Raw genomic sequence first — 17,005 nt, forward strand, 5'->3', positions numbered from 1 at the left:
TTTTTTTTTTTTTTTTTTTTTCCCCACCATATTTATATTGTATTAGCCTTGATCAATTTGATCATAGTTTCTGATGTGATATGATATTTAAATCCCAAATTTTATTTAGTTCTCAGCCTAAAAGTCTAGACAGGAAACCTGACATTATGTTTCTGATCTCTTTCTTTAAAAAGTATAAAAATGTGCCAGCATAATTCAATTGTCTTAATGTTTGAAGCAGCAGTCTCAACAAAAATGCTTCTCCCCCTCCCCCCCTCCCCCCCTCTCATATAAAAACATCTGTGTGTCTATATGTTGCACTAATAGCTATTTATTGCTAGACTAATATCAAAACCCAAAATGATTAGTGATCTATCCAAAGCAAAGCTRCATAATTTCAGCCAAAAAAAAAGAAGTTTTCTTTGTCTCATGAAGCTGAATGAAAAGAAAAAATGTTTCCAAAGAAAATGTTAAGTTATTTATTTGTCATAAAATCAAGATAGATCTCTATGGAGTATAAGTGCTGACTCATCAACATCCTGATTTGCCATCACATAAGAAAATTAACAGTTAAGGTACCTGCTTCTCTTGATTACATATAATAGACTTTTTCTTTCAATGTTTAACAGAGTTTCTTCTGGACAGTGTCTATGGAGCACCGCTTCAGTCTGTTTGCATTCTCAAATAAATAAGACTTAAAAATTGTCAGAAAAGGTTGTTTTGGGTTTTTTTGAAATGTTTTCTTTGTCATAGGCTTCGTGAACTGCTGGAATCAGAGGAGAATGGCTACTTTGCTGAGATGGAGTCACTTGAAGAAACAATCCTGGAAAAACAAGCAAAAATGAGAGAGCGAGCAAAATTGCTGAGAGACAAGAGAGAAGAAGAAAGACAGAAACTCGTTACTGAAAAACGAGAGCAGCAATTCAGGTATCGCCATAAAATTTCTTAATACATAGAATTTAGATAAGTAAATGCAAAGAGGCAATTTAACAAACGGGTAACAATATCTTGAGGAAGAAAAGTTCCTTATGATTGAAATGTTAAATGCAGAATTAAGGGCGCTTGGATAGAAGTGTGCAAGCTTTGCCCACTTGGCTGTTTGCCAGAACTTGGAAGGTCTCGAGTAGTTTGCACACATGGGACCAGRCTGTAGTCCTTCCAATGTTTATTAAAGGAATGCAGCATTGGAGGCCCAGGATCCCAATTTGCAAAGCTGCAATGCTAAGTTTGTGGACAAAATGCCTCATCAATAATGATGAATGCAACGGGTACGTGGAGTTGTCCTCTCTCCATATTTAAGTGCTGAGGTAACAAAAAAAGATTCGTCCACATGTACTATGTAGATCTTAGTCCTGTGTGAATATCCCTGTGCTTTTCCCTGCAAAATGAGCTGTTCTTTACAGCTTCCTGTTTAAACATAGAGCTCTATTTCTGCTGTATACTTTGAGAGTAAAAATAGCTCTTGGAAGCTGAATTTTGTCTAAAATGTTCAAGAGTTGAAGCTAAGGTCTTAATGCTAAATGAAATTCTGAGCCATGAGTTCTGGGATGTTGAGCTTGGCATTTTCTTTGAAGTTGTTATGATTTGCAGGTGCTTAACAGGCCCTGAGGCCTCAGCATAAAGTCTGACTTGTTCAGTTCTTGGGAATCTGTTTTTCCAAGGAACAGATGCAAATACTATTAWTGCAGTTTAGTTCTCATCATTTGAAGAGAGCTTCCCAAACCTCCAACGATTTGGAAATCCACAGCACTTATTTCTTACAGTGGAGAGGCTGGGGTATTGCATTTCACTTACGCGTAAACTTTGGCTACTTACTGCCCCTTTCTTAAATGTATTTTCTATTGTCAGAGACTGATTTTTTGAGACAGTATATACATTTCTAAATTCTCATGCTGGCTTGAAAATGTGGCCCTCAAGAAGATTTTCAGTCCTAGCTTGTTCACTACCCACAACTCCAAATAATTAAAATTCACTTTTAAGATACTCTAATGGAGACATTTCTGGAGTGCTCTTTGTTCTTGCAGCCACTCTTGCATACCAAGGAAGGGGTTCAGCTTGAGATTAAGGCACTTAAAAGTTTATGTCTGTATGTTGCTATTTCTATATTCACTAGGTGTCTAAAATCCTCTCCTACTCTGTAGATCTTCACTGAGCTCRGGACAGTTAAGCTCCTCAGTCTATGGTAGACATATGTTGGTCTAGCAGCTGAACTGCACCCTAAAGTCTATTTGACTGTATCGCCCAGATCCCCAGTCACTAGAAAGGGAATTTAGCAGCTTGGCTTACRTGTAGATTGCTATTCTGGATGCCTTATTTGAGATGTCTGACTCAGTACCCTGCAGGATCAGTCCATTATCCTCTTGCCTTTCCCAGGATGTTGCTGGATACAGGTAATATTCCTGCCACAGGTTWACCCATGTGCAAATGTTGCTGGAACTTTTGCAGTTGGTGTTAACTGCAATTTTTAGAGGATTTAGATGCAACCAAATCATTTTTCTTCATGGCTGTTATGAAATTGTCAATACGTGGTGAGTATTTCTGCAGGRGAATCCTCATCTTAGAGTGCAGAGAACCATCTTTGTCTGTACTGACGTAATGGAAATAAGTAAATACAGTCACATCCTCTCCCTGACTCCTTCTCTCCTTATATATAAGTTCTGTCAAATTTTACTTAAAGGTCCCTATAAGGAAGGAAGCTCATTATAATCCAGAGTCATAACAGTCTCTGCTGTTCTACATCTTTGTATTTGCTAAAACCTACTAGTTTAAAGCAGTTTTAAATATGTCAGTGGTACTTTTAATTACATGAGCAGATTGTCTTTCCTGAGACGTTGTTTATTCTGAATGAGTGTGCTTACTCTTCAAAGCATCCCTTCCCCCTAGTCTTTTTTCAACATGATGATTTATTTGCCATTTTTTTCTGATCTAAAATAAGATCCATCAAAAGACTGAATCCCATTATCACAAGTTACATAATGTAAAAAAAAAATAATGGCCCTGCTTTGAGTGGGATGACCTGCACAGGTCCCTTCCAACCTCTGCTATTGCTTGACTTCATGGCTGCAATAAGCACTTTGTAGAAAACTGGTCTTAAAACCCATGAGGAAAAAAGATAATCTCCAAAATATGGTTCTAGTTCAGGGATTTTGATGGAACCATGAGACTTTTAGCAATTGCTGTACAGTTCTTAATGAATCCTGTGGCAGGCACTTGGTGATGATMAGGTGGTAGCAGAAAATGAAGTCTGGGTGTTTTCACTGTTGGAGATGTAGGGGAAATTCCTCCCCCGGTACATTCTTTGCAGCCAGCATATTGGAGCTAGATTAATTGGAAAGAAATGCAAAAATGGCAGTGTTGTGGACTATAGAACATGAACAGATAGTAAAGGGAACAGACAGGGATGCGATGGAGCCACAAATATCCTCAATACCACAGTTCTGGATGTTGGGAAACTATGAGRTAAAGGACCCGAGTGTGACAGACTTTGTGGCTTCTTCCTAAGTGGCATCTGCTGTTGCTGCAGAGACAGAGCTTGGGGCTGGATGGACTACTTGGAAATAAGCTCTGGAGGATGAAAAGGTTTGGGTCTGGACATGGGGAAGGGGTGGCCTGTTTCACTTATGTGCTTGAGCATCATGGCAGTGATTTATCTGCTGCCAGTGACACCTGGAGCAGGCTGTGCCCAAGCCAGAGGGAATGTGTGCTGGGGAGATGGTTGAAATTCCTTCCCAGATGAGGTAAGGATTAAGGAAATGTTTTGGGGGAGCCGGGAGGGGAAGATCTGCATCTTGGCCATCTGTCTTTGACAGGCTTGGGTTATTAGGGGGAGTGGGAAGTACTTGCATCGTGGGTGCATGTCCGTGACTTATGGAATGGGAGTTTGATGAAGAACTGGATGCACAAGGAGAAAGATGTAGATGTGTCACAGCCCTAGGGCACCCCCAGGGGAAGCCCAGGGTGTCTTTTAAGTAACAGCGAGATGTGCACGTGTTTTTCTGTTCCTCTGTCTCACAGTTTTACAGCTATGTCGACTACCCCTCTAATACCTGTTAGAGACTTTGTACTTCTTTTAACTTGAAGCAAGCCACACGTTCCTTTGCAGATACTGATCCTTAAACCTGAGGTCTAGGAATACATATATAGTGTACAACACTCCAGGATACTCAAGAGGCAGCATTTTTACAAGCCTTGTAGGGCGGATTTGCAGCTTAAACCAAGGGRGATGTATAGAATTCAGTATAGAATTGGCCAAGAAAGGCCCCTCGATGTGAGCAGATGCAGAGCACAGCGTTTGAATCAGCAGAGTCCTGCCRGAATTTGTAGCCTTTTTGTGAAGGGCTACAATTCGTCTGGAAAAGTATTTGCCCAGTATTAGTCTGAGGGGAATGTCTCCTAATGATGTATGTGAAGAAAATTGCAGCAYCTTAGAGCGTGCATGAAAATCATAGTGCGGCCTCTTTATTGTGATAACATCAGACGCCTCTCTATAGAGAATGTTGTTATCCCAGCAGCTTCATACCACAGCTCTAAAGCAAATAAATAACTGGGGGTAAATGTAGTTTCTGTCTTTGGGAAGTGACTACATGGAGGCCAGAGTTTGAATGCTAAGAAGCTTAGATTTGCAAAGGAGGAGTGGAAACAGCCATCTGGGGAAGCAGATGTTTATAGATTGCTTTAAAAGCTGCTTGGAAGGAATTATTTTGATGAAATCAAGCAATTACAGAGTTATTCTATATTAAAATTCAAACTGTGCCAAACTCTTATTCATTTAACTTCTTTCCCTCTGAGAATTCAATTGCCTTGAGGTTAGCTTAACATTATGAGAAATAACTGATTTCTTTTATTCGCTCCACTGCTGAAGGAACTTTGAACCCATTGTGTTAAGGTAATATAGTTATTCCTAATGGTGTGAGACCTCCAATCTGAAAAATGTACATTTTCCTCAGAACATTTTAGATGATTATATTTTTCATGAATGCTAATTAATGGCGCTGTCGCTAGTCACCATTAACTTCTACCCAGAAGCTGGGCCAACTTTTGATTATAAGAAGCAGCGTGCTTGGAATGGGGGAGAAAAGTGCTGTCTATGAGAGGTTTTATCCTTTGGAGTTTGATATTGGTGAAATTGAATGTGACAAGTTACTATATATATATTTTTATATATATATATATATATATAAAATTTCAGTTAGAAACAGTTTAGGAGGTTAGAAATGCCTTCTGGATATTGAGCAAAATGTGAGTTTTGCTTGCATGGCACCGCTCCCCTTTTTATTGCTCATGTATTGAGCTTAGTGCTTTTCACCCCAGCATCCAGGGAACTGGGTGCTTTACACATAGTGGATGAAGACAGAGGTGCCACTGGCTCCAGCAGCCTGTGGCAGAACCGTGGGCCAKAGAACAGAACCATGGGCTGGAGAACAGAACCACAGGCCGGAAAACAGCGGATGCTGACAGGAGAGCACRGTGAGAACTTCGCTTTCCCATGAAACAGGTCCTGGCTGGTGCTGTTTGGCCCAGTCTCACTCCCTCATAGACATCAAGGTGCAGCAACTCTCCCCACCATGATCCCAGCTCTGCTTTTGCCCCTCTTGGTAAGTTGGCCGGTTGGGTATCCCACGGTGACACCAAGAGCAGGGCCAGGCTGGATCTCAGCGCTGTCGCTTTGCCTGGCTGCCAGCAGCCTCTTCTGCACTGCAGGAGGGTTATTTGGGGAAATGCTCCAGTTCATAGGCTTTAACTTATTTTTATGTGGCTAGCTTACCATGGAGTTTAATGCTAAAGCTTGGGACGGTCCTGTAAGCCAACCTATAACCCTTAGACATTAAGAGGTGGTTGATACAAGGGCTGATGAGGCCAGGAGCTGGGCTCCTCCTGTGCCTGCTAGCAAGAGGGCAATTGGAGGTGGTGAAGCAGCAGCATTTGATAAAGAACCTGCTAGTCCCTAACAAAATCTTGGTGCTAGTTAGACCAGAAATGAGTTACACATCAAATCTCGTCCTGTTTTGCTAAACATTTGCCTCATTGCCCTTCTTTGAGGGATAGGAGTCTTGCAAAAGTTGAGGAAAAGAGCAAGGAAACTATGGCCTGACCTAATCAGTCTGCTTTGATGGGAAGGCTGCCTTCCTAAATGTAATAATTAAATAATGTGTGCAGAGGCTCAGGGAGGCCCTAAATTCCCATATGTGTTTAGGGACTTGCTGCCACCCTGCAGAGGAGTCAGTACCGTGGTTTGTGCTTGACTGCAGCGCAGGAGCTCGTGGACTGCAAAGACAGAACCTGAGCAGAGCTGTGGAACATGAAAAAGTCCAACGCTGAAAGTCTTATTGCGGTGCTAGAAAAAATGATTTTGCTTTTAAGTTTAAAAAAAGAAAAGGGTAATGGAATTTATTCAGACTTGTTTTATTGTAGTTACAAGAATTAAATAACCAAGCTGATGTTGAGAACTATAATATTATGAGATAGTTGCTTGATGAATATTTAATATTTTTTGCTCTATACCACTGTCAGATTAACATTGCATAATGTAAAAATATCTCACATTATACAAAGAACTACTGCTGTCATACAGTGGTTCCACAGTTGGTCAATGATTTCTTACGATGCCTGCTATGAATTTTTAAACAGTTGCAACAATTCACAGAAGATGGTTTCATTCAGCATGAAATAATGTGAGATTATTATTATTATTATTTTACTTCACAGTATGCATGTATACTTATTACACATCTGTAATGTCTATAGGTATGCCCTGTTACCAGTTCCTTTTACATTTTCACTTTATGAAAACCTGTATCTTCTTTATAGAATTGGATTAAAATGCTTGCATGCTGTTTGAATTAAATTTTATTTGATTGCACACATTCATCTCCACAGCACTTTGTAAAAATGAAGGCAGATAGATCCGTAAATACTTGCATGTCTTTCAGCTGAAGGTAAATATTAACATCCATGTGATTCCCTTGTAGGAAATAAATGAAAACTAAAAGCTATATTATTTGTTCTATGAATTACTAGTTTTTCCAGGGTTTTATTGCAATATTTATGAATTATCCCACAAAACTTCATGCAGAATTAATAAAATTCTAGTGTTCTGTTTAACAATGTAACATAAATTTCTGCTTTCAGAATAGCTTCTGAATGTGACTGTACATTTGAGTAGCTGGTAAACCTAACATAAGTTTTCTTTGCATAAAGAACAATTCAACTGTTGTAATGTGCGTTGTGTTATATATTTAACACAAATGGAAATACAGGACCTGCTCTTCAACAGATTTATGTCAAAATCAACATTAAAATGGGCTTTTTGTGGCTGCTTCCTGTGGAGTCAGTGTCRGACCAGGTGTAGACATCGACCGACGTCCTGAGCTGCAGTCTCATCTGTGGTTATGAGCTGAGGTCCACCTACCTCCAACTAGACTTGATTGCTATTTAATTTATTATTATTTTCTCCTCCTTTTGCCCTGCAGAGAGCAGTGCGAGGAGCTGCGCACGCGGCGGGCGCAGAAGCACCAGCRGGAGGTGTGCGCAGACCGGCTGGCCCAGCTGGCGCTCAAGGAGGAGCTGAAAAAGCAGCAGCAGCAGGAGGAGCAAATGTTCGCCAGGCTCTGGGAAGAGGACCGCTTGGCCAAGGAGCAGCAGGAGGCGGCGGAGATGCAGAAAGCAGCGGAGCAGCATCGGGAATTGCTGAGCTTGCTGGGCGCCCAGGTAGCGGTGCTGGGCGCCCGCAGAGAGGAGGCGAAGCGGCTGAAGGAAGAGGAGGCCCGTGCGCTGGTAACTTCCATCTCGCTCTCAGATCAGCCGAAAGGCCCTCCTAATGCCAGGCTTACGAGACATGTAGATAAATCCCGACCTTATTTGTATTTTCACTGATTCCATTAGGATCCGAGACTCGCTTGTTACGCTAAGCCGCTTTCCCAGAGCCGTGGCAAATGCACTCCTGTTTGCAGAGGGGAAATAGATCTCCTGAAATTTAACGTGTTGTAGCATTCAGAGCTTTGGGGAGCCCTTGCAGGAAGCTGAAGTGTTTTTCCCCTTTTGCCAGTTATCTTTCAAATTTTCTGACTTGCAGTGGGGTAGCTGGAGGATTTTGTGCCCCAGATCTTGGGTCAAGCTGCTGAGCTGAACCACAAGCCCCTGGGYAACGTCTCCCAGCTCATCCTCACCCTGCTCTCTCCCAGTTGATCCTTTTTCACAGTTAGGTGCCCCCCTTACACCCCTCTGTGGGCACTAGTGTAGGCACTAGCTTTTGCAGGTGTAGACACTCCAGCTGACTGAATTTCAGAATCTACACCCATTTTGAAAGCTCAGGCTTTAACAGATACACATTGGCAAGCAATGTGGAAGTTCTTTCACCTGTTAGAGCTGGTGGGTGCCACCTCATGGGAAATACTTGACTCATTTAGCTCAGATTTAGGCACTGCCCTCCTCTTTTCTCATCCTCCTGTAGCATAGGCTTGGCTTAGTTGCAATAACTGCTGGAGCTTCCTAATTCACAGTATTCTGTGTTGACTTAGTGAGTTATGGCAGTCTGCTGGCTTGGACTTGGCCCTCATTTTTCAGAAGAAAACTCGCCTTCCTGGCATTTCAGTCTTGACTTGCAGAAGGATCAGCAGTAACAATTTCCTTGTACTTTTACAGCATCGTATTAACGCATCATATAAACTTTGATAGCAGAAGCACCATGGATCCCACCCTTAGTAACTCCCATATGACTCCACTGATGTCGGGAATCGGCCAGAGACACATAAGCCATGTTGCCAGCTTCCTCAGGAATTGCCACCCATTTCCACCTTCTTTACACTTCATAGTCTTTTGGATTACTTATTCCGTGGCTCAAAATGCAGTGAGTTTCAAAGCTGTTTTATCAGCTTCTGGAGGTGATTGTGGCCTTTCAGACAGAGCCCTTGTCACTGCCCTGGGAAGGCGGCAGTGAGAGCATTGGCTTTGAACCCCTGCAAGAGTCAGGGTGGGAGTTTTATGTTCAGGAGAGCAAGTTGTGTTCTGTAGGAAGCACAGCTTGTCCTTCCATATGGAAAAGATTAGAAAAGCTGTCAATGCAAACCTGCTGATGCATTTTAGAAGATTTATTCATGTTATGAAAAAGCCATTTTTTTTTAAAATGAGGTTAACAAAACCCAGCATGCACCCTAAGGAAAACTGGATGTGTTTTCTGAGACCTGTAGGTGCTTAATGGTGGCCCCATGCTGCGTTACAATGATGTTTAAGTGCAGTTGTGCTTGTAAACTCATTCAAAGGCAGGATGTTCAGGAATTCTACGAAGTTACTTTATTTAAGCAAAAAAATAGCATGCAGAATCAATAATCTGGTGTGCCTATATTTAGATATATCTGTAACATCCATTAACATGCACAGCACATACATTGTGCACAGTTGCAGGGAGGAGAACGTGGCTCCACTACTGGTTCTCGGTTATGGCTTTGTGTAAGGGTTGGAAATGCATCCTATGAGGTGCAGTTCTATTAATTTCTCTAAAGAGATGACTATCTATCCACTTGAATTATTTAGTGTCAGGCACTCCAGTATTTTGGTAGGAAGCAGGTGTGATAATAAAAGAGGAAATCCTGAATTTGACTGGATGTTATGCTGAAATGTTCATGCTTTAACAGCCCTAACAGATAACACTGAAGGAACACTGAAACTTCCAAAATCCTGTAATGTCAGCAAGAAAGGCTTTGAACACTTATCTTCCCTCTTCTGTGATCCAATTAAGTGAAGCCGACTTATTTTAAGTTACACGATGTTTTGCAAGCTGTCTGTTTTTTATTGTTGCAGGAAGAAGAAAAGCAACAGCTTAAACTAGAAAATGAACGTCTTCAGATGGAGAAACTGCGGAAGCAGAAGGAGTGCAGGGACACGTTGGTCAGTGCCGTGCAGGACAAGATGAAGCGTCTTGGTGAAGAAAAGCAGGAGGAGCTCGCTCTGGATATGAAGATCCTAGAAAAAACTCTTCAGGAATCCCAGGGAGGTGCTGAGGAGATAAGGAAAAGAAAAGTAAGGGCAAGAGATGTTCATTTGGAAGTTTGGGGCGATGCCTCTGGACTAATTTGCTGGCTGTTAGTGGAATTGGGCAGTATAGATGAAATCCTCTGAGCAAGAGGATTCCTGTGTTGCGCTGCCTCCTGCCAGCACTGCCCCTCTGAAGAAGCCTGCTATCCCTGGCAGTCACCGTGAGTACCTTAAAGCTTGATCTTCATCCTCAAGGTGGTGAGGTTAGACCGACAGAGAGGCTCCCAGGTAATCCTGGACCTTGACCTCTGTGTGGTTTTTATTGTGTGTGAATTACTCGACTTTCGGGGGCTTTTTTACTGTGAGTAATGGCGATAGGCAAAGGTCTTCTGTTTCATGGACCTAATATATTAAATATTTGTAACTGCAGAGGCAAGTAAATATTTAATCTCCTCTAATGCATGAAAATGCTAAGAAACAGTTTTAAATCTTTACTAACTAGATAGAATTGTAGCTGAAGAGTGCGAAGCTTGTGCATGTCACAGCATGACTTGAATTCAGGTTTTTATATAGCTACAAAAAGATCACAAGCAACTATTGCCTCATTTCATGTGGTACTTCTTGGTGATCATTTTTGTTAAAGAAATTAAGAAATTAGATTTGTAAAAGAAGTTAAGAACATTAAGAACATTTTCACACAGAAAAGAAGGGGAGCTTGGTTATATTTTTACTTTTAAAAAATATACCTTGTTTTTTAAGCAGACTGGTTTTCATTAACAGCTATAACCCTGCCCTTATTTATACCTGGCAGAAAAGATTCCCCTGGCAAAGTCTGCAGCTACTTTCTTCAGGTTAGGCACACAACCTGGCATGAAACATCTTGGAAATGAAAACAGGGATGTGTCTGTTCTTAGATTTAAAACAAATCGGTTGCCCAATGTTGGAGTAAAAACAGATTTCAAGGTACATTTAAGAGCAGGGAGCTGCATTCCTTATTCTGCTCAGTTATTTAGGAATTCTTGTAGGTTACAAAAATGGTGTCAGCTTCTTCCATAATCACCAGGTGCTGAGACCTTGCGAAAAAATTAGCAGAGCTGATTTTCAAAACTCCATTGTCTCCCACGGCTTCCCATGTAGATGAGATGAAGTTGGCTGAAGAGCTGTGGAAAACGTGTGCCCAATTCCTGTGCTGCAGCCAGGCCAACTGCTAGGAAAGCTCAACTCTCTGTCACTGTATGTGGCTCTTGTGCTAACAGGCACAAGTGTTGTGATAACAGGCATCGGCTGTTATCCAGGGCACGGATTTTGCACAGCTCTTTGCACAACAGTGCTCTCTGAACAGAGGTCTCTGTCCCAGCCCCGGTTCCCATCTTGACCCCAAGTCAGCATTTCCCATGGCTCTTTTGAGCTGCCTGGCTGAGCTTGTTCACTCAGATCTGCAGCTGTGTGTGTGTTTGCAGCAAGAGCTATTCAGCGAGCAGCAGACTTACCTGGCACACCTGGCACAGCAGCTGGAGCAGGAGAAACAGCGAGAGAAGGAAGCGGACAAGCTCCTCAAGGAAGAGATGGAGAAGGCTTGGGCCAAGAAGGCCGAGCAACTGCGCTTGGAAAAAGAGGCCAGAAAACAGCTGCTGAAAGATGTCCTGGACACGAGGCAACTGCAAATCGAGGAGAAGTGTAAGTAGGAGCAGCTCCCTGCCAGTGCACCGAGCGGGGCTCTTGCTGTGTGAGTGCCAGGCGTGGGGCAGAGGGGGCACGGGCTGCCTCGGTGAGTAATGTACAACAGAGCTTTTGTCTCTGAATCCACTGCTGCAAGTTTGCTCCCATGAGCAGCCCTTACATGGATTTCTCATTACTATCAGCAGAACAAAGCCCAGTCAAATAAGGACTGCTTTAGCATGCAATCATTATTATTAATTACGTTATTATTACTATTATGCAGTTCTGAATGTGAAGTCTTTTCCTAGCAGTGGAAAACAAATAGGCTGAGAAGGGCTAAGAATATCCTTCCTATTGTTTGTGTGCCTCTCCAGAAACAACAAAGCTTGGGTTTGCTATTTAGGCCACTTGGCTTGAATACAGTCTGTCCCTTCAAGCTTATCAGGGCTAAGTAAGCAAGCATCTCCTAAAAGTGTTTTGTTTTTAATTATTTTGTGCAGCGGAGAGAAGTGCAAAGGAGCAGGAAGAGCTTGCCCAGGAAAGGAAACTATTTGCTGAGGCAATTGCAGAACTCCAACGTATAGAAGAAGAAAAATATGCAAGGTATTTTTCTTTTACGCTGCAGGTTCCTTTCATTGCAGGCCAACCTTTTAAACATCCAGGAAGGCTAATTCTCCTTTTCAACTAACTGTGCAAGAGAGCACTTGGCCAGAGCCTCTCTTCTGTACAGAGAGGCTCTGCTACGGAACCTAACATCTCCAAACTGCTTAGTAGCAGCCCAATTATACTGCAGTTGGTATTAGATTACTGATTGTGATTTCATTGTACAAATAATGGTGTTTCGTTGCATAGACTTGTTTGGGGCTCTTTGGACCATCACGTGATTTAAACTGATCGTGTTTTGTAAACACATTCTTTGCAACTCTGAGCTGTTATTAGGAGTGGCCGAGGTTGGGGAGGAGGGTGTAATGAAAGGTTAGCTCACTACTTCCCTAGGGGAATTTGGGCATTGGAGCTTAGTGCTAAACTCCACCCATGCACCTCCCTGGAACAATACACAGTGAGCCACCGAAATATCACCCGGACCACGGGTTGCTTTTGCCTTGCTGTTCCTCCAGGCAAGAATATTGTTATTCGCAGTAGCTGAAACAGACCTCTGGGTGTCATGACAGACCTAGGGCAAAGCACCTTCATTTCACCCATCCAAAGGCCTTTGGGAACTTGTGCTCCTTGTCAGCCTGTGCAAGCCGGAGGTAAAGACGAAGCTGCTTCCAGAGCTTGTATCTGGCGCATCTTCAATAGTTTTATCAGCAGCAATCTGGTAGACAGGGCACAAATCTCACCCCTTAGAAGTAAACGTGCAGGACTTGGCTTTGGATTCGCTTCCCGTTGTAGCAAGGATGGCACCGGGCGGCTCAGCAGGCGCCACGCGGCTCAGCTCCTGTCGTGTTATCACACAAGCTGCCACTGGGCTGCTGGTGCCAAAGCATCGAGTGGTTTCTGCTCCCAAAGCGCCTGAGCACGTAGGGAGGCTTCCCCTGCCGCTCCAGCGCGCAGCACAAGTGATACGTGCCGGCGGTGGAAGGATGATTCCTTGTGACAGCCTTTTCCTCGCGTATGAGCAGCGCGCGAGAGCCGGCCGGCCGCCTTCCCTGTCGGAAGCGCCTTATCTCCGGAGCGAGGGAGGGGACACAGGGTGTGAGGATGCCACAGCAGTGAGGCACGGCTAGGGCAGGGCGCAAACCCACCCTACTCGCTCTCTGTCTTCTCCTCGCCCCTCGCGCGGCAGAGAAAACATCCTGATTCCAAGGGGTTCCTCCTGCTCTCCTGCTTTGTTAAGCACTGGTTTTGCAGTCTGCTTCGTCAGTGAATGCAATTCATGCTCCAGAGAACTTCAGGTTAATTACCGATGTCGCATTTGTTTAATAGAGTAGCAGTTACTGTTAACCCCTAGCAGGTGTTTTGGATAGTTTTTCAGTCTAAGGTTGCACGTTAACAGATAAAAACCCGAGCTATTTATTTTTAACGCGTACCTCATAAATAAGTTATTTGTATGTCATTTCCAGAAAAGTAAAGGAAGCAAAAGAATACCAAGAGCAACTCAAGGCTCAGATTGCCTATCAACAACAAGCCCGTAATGCCGAGGAGGAAGAGAAGCAGCGAGAATATGAATCAGCCCTGGCAGCAGAGAGAGCAAACCAAGAAAAAATAGAGGATATTCTAGCAAGGTCTTCTGTGACACTAGCAGAAACTCATCCCTTGAGAAGGAGACTCATATCTAGCACGCAAGAACGTTTATGACATTTTYACTTGTTCTAGACTGCACTTCAAAACATTTTCTAAGGGCGTTTGTAACTAATTAGCAGGTGCCTCTCCCCTGTTGTGCTCAAAATATTTCACTAGCAAATAGAAGAACTACAATATTTTAAAGCCTCCTTTCTCCTTATTGGATTTTCTTTGACAAAATGATTGATCCAAATCAAAGTTATTTTTTTTAATATAAGCACTGTACGTTCTCCATAGCACAATACTGTATTATTATGGCATGAATGCTGTGCAGGCATTCCTCAGAATCTGCAAAAAGGAAACTTTCCAGAAGAGTTTCAACCAACTTTTATTAAAATGTCTTTCAAAGTGCAGATATTTGCAAACCTTTTTGTATTCAAACTGAAGACACTTGCTGACACATCTGTGTTTTCCTTGTTTAATGTAACATGATGACTCGATTTTACTACAGACATATATTCATTTTTTATATATCTTTGTAAGTATTCGATAGCTTTTGAATGATCTGTGGGTTATCAGAGCCCTGAAGCTAGTCTGAGGTTGCTGTTTGGACAGACTTGCTCATGCAGGAAAAAGGCCWTTYTTTTTTTTTTTTTTTGGGGGGGGGTGCTATTCCTTGTGCTGTTGGTTGCGAACTTGCCTCTTCAGACTATCTTAAATTGTCCCCATAATTTCATAATTTCAGCATGCGTGGGTTGGGCTGCCAGGCACTAACAAAGTTTTAAAACAAAGCACCACAGAGAGGGGCCACATGTTAMCAAGAAGGTCTGGGGAGGGTTTCAGAAGGGGGAAGAAGGTCACAGCCTTGTGGCCCTCCCCACTCTCAGCTCTCCCTGCTCAGGACCCGATCGCCCTTTAGRCAGGAGGAACAGAGTGGGACACAGGGAGGACAGGCGAGAAAAAGCCACTTTCCCYGTGGTGCTCCCCTCTACCAGCTTCTTGGGATATTTTTCTTTATTTTACCTTTATGCTTTAAGAGGAGGGAGGTGAAGAACACATTTGCAACCTCATTCTTTTCTCACTAATGGACTTTGTGGCATCCTGAAAGGTTTAATCTTTCCCATGTTTTTCCATTTGAACCTTTGATGCTGCATGTCTGAAAATAATTTTCTCTCATCCTTCCACCTTTCCAATTCCACCATCTCTCCTCCAACCTCTGCTTTTTAAACCTTTCTTCCTCAATGCCATTCCTCCTTAGGCACTTATGCCTTCTTCCCCTTCCTCCTTTCACATTCCTTCCTTCTTTTCTCAATATTTGTCTCTCTGTTGGCAAGGACCAAGATTCCTGCGTGTTTGCTGAGTGGATACATGGAGAAGCTGGAGAAGCCTGAGAAGCGGGAACGAGTCAGGGATCAAGTAGCCCATGACCTCGCAGGCTCCGAGCTGCCCAGCGCCGCTCGCCCAGGGAGGACAYGGTGCAGCTGGTTGCAACAGGCCAGTTGCGGATTTATTAACCTGAAATCGGCATCACTGATCTTAGAAGAACAACCCAGCCAAGTGGGGCTGTAAAAGATGGGAGAACCCAGGAAGAACCCGGCTTCATTCCCACAGGAAACCCTCTCTGTAGGCAGCTTCTTGCGCCAGCTGATGGACGAGGGACAAATATCCAGAAACCTGGGAGCACCGCAGACCTGGAGAGGGCTGCGAGCTCCTTAGGGACGATGCCCTCCCCTCACCTCGTGCTTCTCAGCAGCCAGCTCCAGAGCCATGGTGAACTTGAGAGCCACTGAAGGTAGGAGGGACCAGCCCAGAAAGCGGAGATGATGGTTCAGCCAGTCCCATGAGCTTGGGAAGTTGCAGGTCGCATCTCACCGTTAGCTCCAAGTGCCAAAGCACGATTGAGAAATTTTATTTTCTGCTCTGGGATGGACTCCTGGGGTGGCCCTGGGCAAGCAACGTAGATTTTCTTTGCGATAGTGACCCATTTTTGAGGAGAACATAATAGTACACTTGTGATTCCAGGCTTAGTTAATACTAATTCAGTGTTAATTAAAGCAAGTCATTAATGGCTGTGAAACTCATCAGGGATACCCAGCACGTGAGAGGTACGAAATGGCACATTCATAAGCTCAGTGAGCCATAATAYGTTTTAAAAATTACATAACAACTCCAAGGAGGGACACAGACCTTTCTGCCCCTCTAGGCAAAACTCCTCCTCCCGTCGAAGGGGCGYGAGTCCGGTTTCTGGGAAGGTTTCCCTTTGGGAAGCTCGATATCTGCTCGATAATAGCATYGTGGACTCCTCGTGGAAGCAGCTTCCCTGTGGAAGCTCCTTCCCTGTGGAACTCCAGCTGCAGGAGGAAGGATTTTCTGTGGCAAGTCTCTGGTGCTTAATCCTATTGATCTCCATCCTGCTCCCTTTCCTTTGGTTCTCCTGCAGTAAAATGGGCCCAGGGCAGAGCCTGGTGTGTGATTCAGAGCAGGTCGTACCTTTGCTTCCAGCCCAAAGCCAGGGCTTTTTAAGCTGCAGCCAACWCGAACTAGGAGAATGACTAAGAGACTCCAAAGTGGCTGCTGGAAGAAGCTCGGGAGCAGCCAGGAGGACTCACGTGCCTGGCATTTCCCAGCACCAAGTCCTGCAGCCAAACCCTCTATTAAGGTGGCRGTGCCAGAGCAGCATCCGATCAGGGAAACTACAGAACCTGCTTCCTTTATGGGGAGAAGAAATCTGGTCAAGAGGGAGGGGAAAAGAAACCAAGCAGCCTGCAGGGAAGAGGTGGGGCCGGGGGCAACGTGCAGGGCTGTGAGCCAGATGACAACGGGGCTGGTGCCGGTTGTTTGGTTTGTTTGGCTGCCAAATCCCGCGCCGCCCCTTCTGGGAGCAGCTCTGCAGCCAGGAGGGATTTTCTGCTAAAAAAAGCAAAGGGCGGCACTGAGGGGGGGCGCGGACACCCCCTCCTCGCCGGGAGCGCTGCTGCTCAGGGGGCTGCGGGGGCATTACGGGCTGAGCCCCTCCTGTGGGCACGGACTGCTCCGGAGCCTTCCCAGGTTTTTTTGCATCCCTTGTGTACTAAGGAGTGCAAGGAGCATGGGATCCAAGAGCAATCCAAAGGCTCCGTCCCATGCCGGGATGAACYGAGCTGTGCTGGGATGCACTTTTTTGTGCCATTCT

At 44.1% G+C, this 17,005-nt stretch overlaps 1 protein-coding gene across 1 annotated transcript in view; it reads left to right on the forward strand.

Moving 5' to 3' along the window:
* Positions 1-14,182, forward strand: part of CFAP53 (cilia and flagella associated protein 53) — a 15,689-nt gene extending 1,507 nt beyond the window's left edge. The window contains exons 3-8 of the mRNA XM_026038963.1: positions 733-906; positions 7,449-7,752; positions 9,775-9,993; positions 11,409-11,625; positions 12,108-12,210; positions 13,674-14,182. Of these exons, the coding sequence (XP_025894748.1) occupies positions 733-906; positions 7,449-7,752; positions 9,775-9,993; positions 11,409-11,625; positions 12,108-12,210; positions 13,674-13,908 (1,252 nt within the window). The 3' untranslated portion in view covers positions 13,909-14,182. The remainder of the gene's footprint in view (positions 1-732; positions 907-7,448; positions 7,753-9,774; positions 9,994-11,408; positions 11,626-12,107; positions 12,211-13,673) is intronic.
* Positions 14,183-17,005: the final 2,823 nt, after the last annotated feature.

Source organism: Nothoprocta perdicaria, unplaced genomic scaffold (assembly GCF_003342845.1).
Source record: "Nothoprocta perdicaria isolate Ctin4 unplaced genomic scaffold, notPer1 scaffold_10, whole genome shotgun sequence".
NCBI classification, from domain to species: domain Eukaryota; kingdom Metazoa; phylum Chordata; class Aves; order Tinamiformes; family Tinamidae; genus Nothoprocta; species Nothoprocta perdicaria.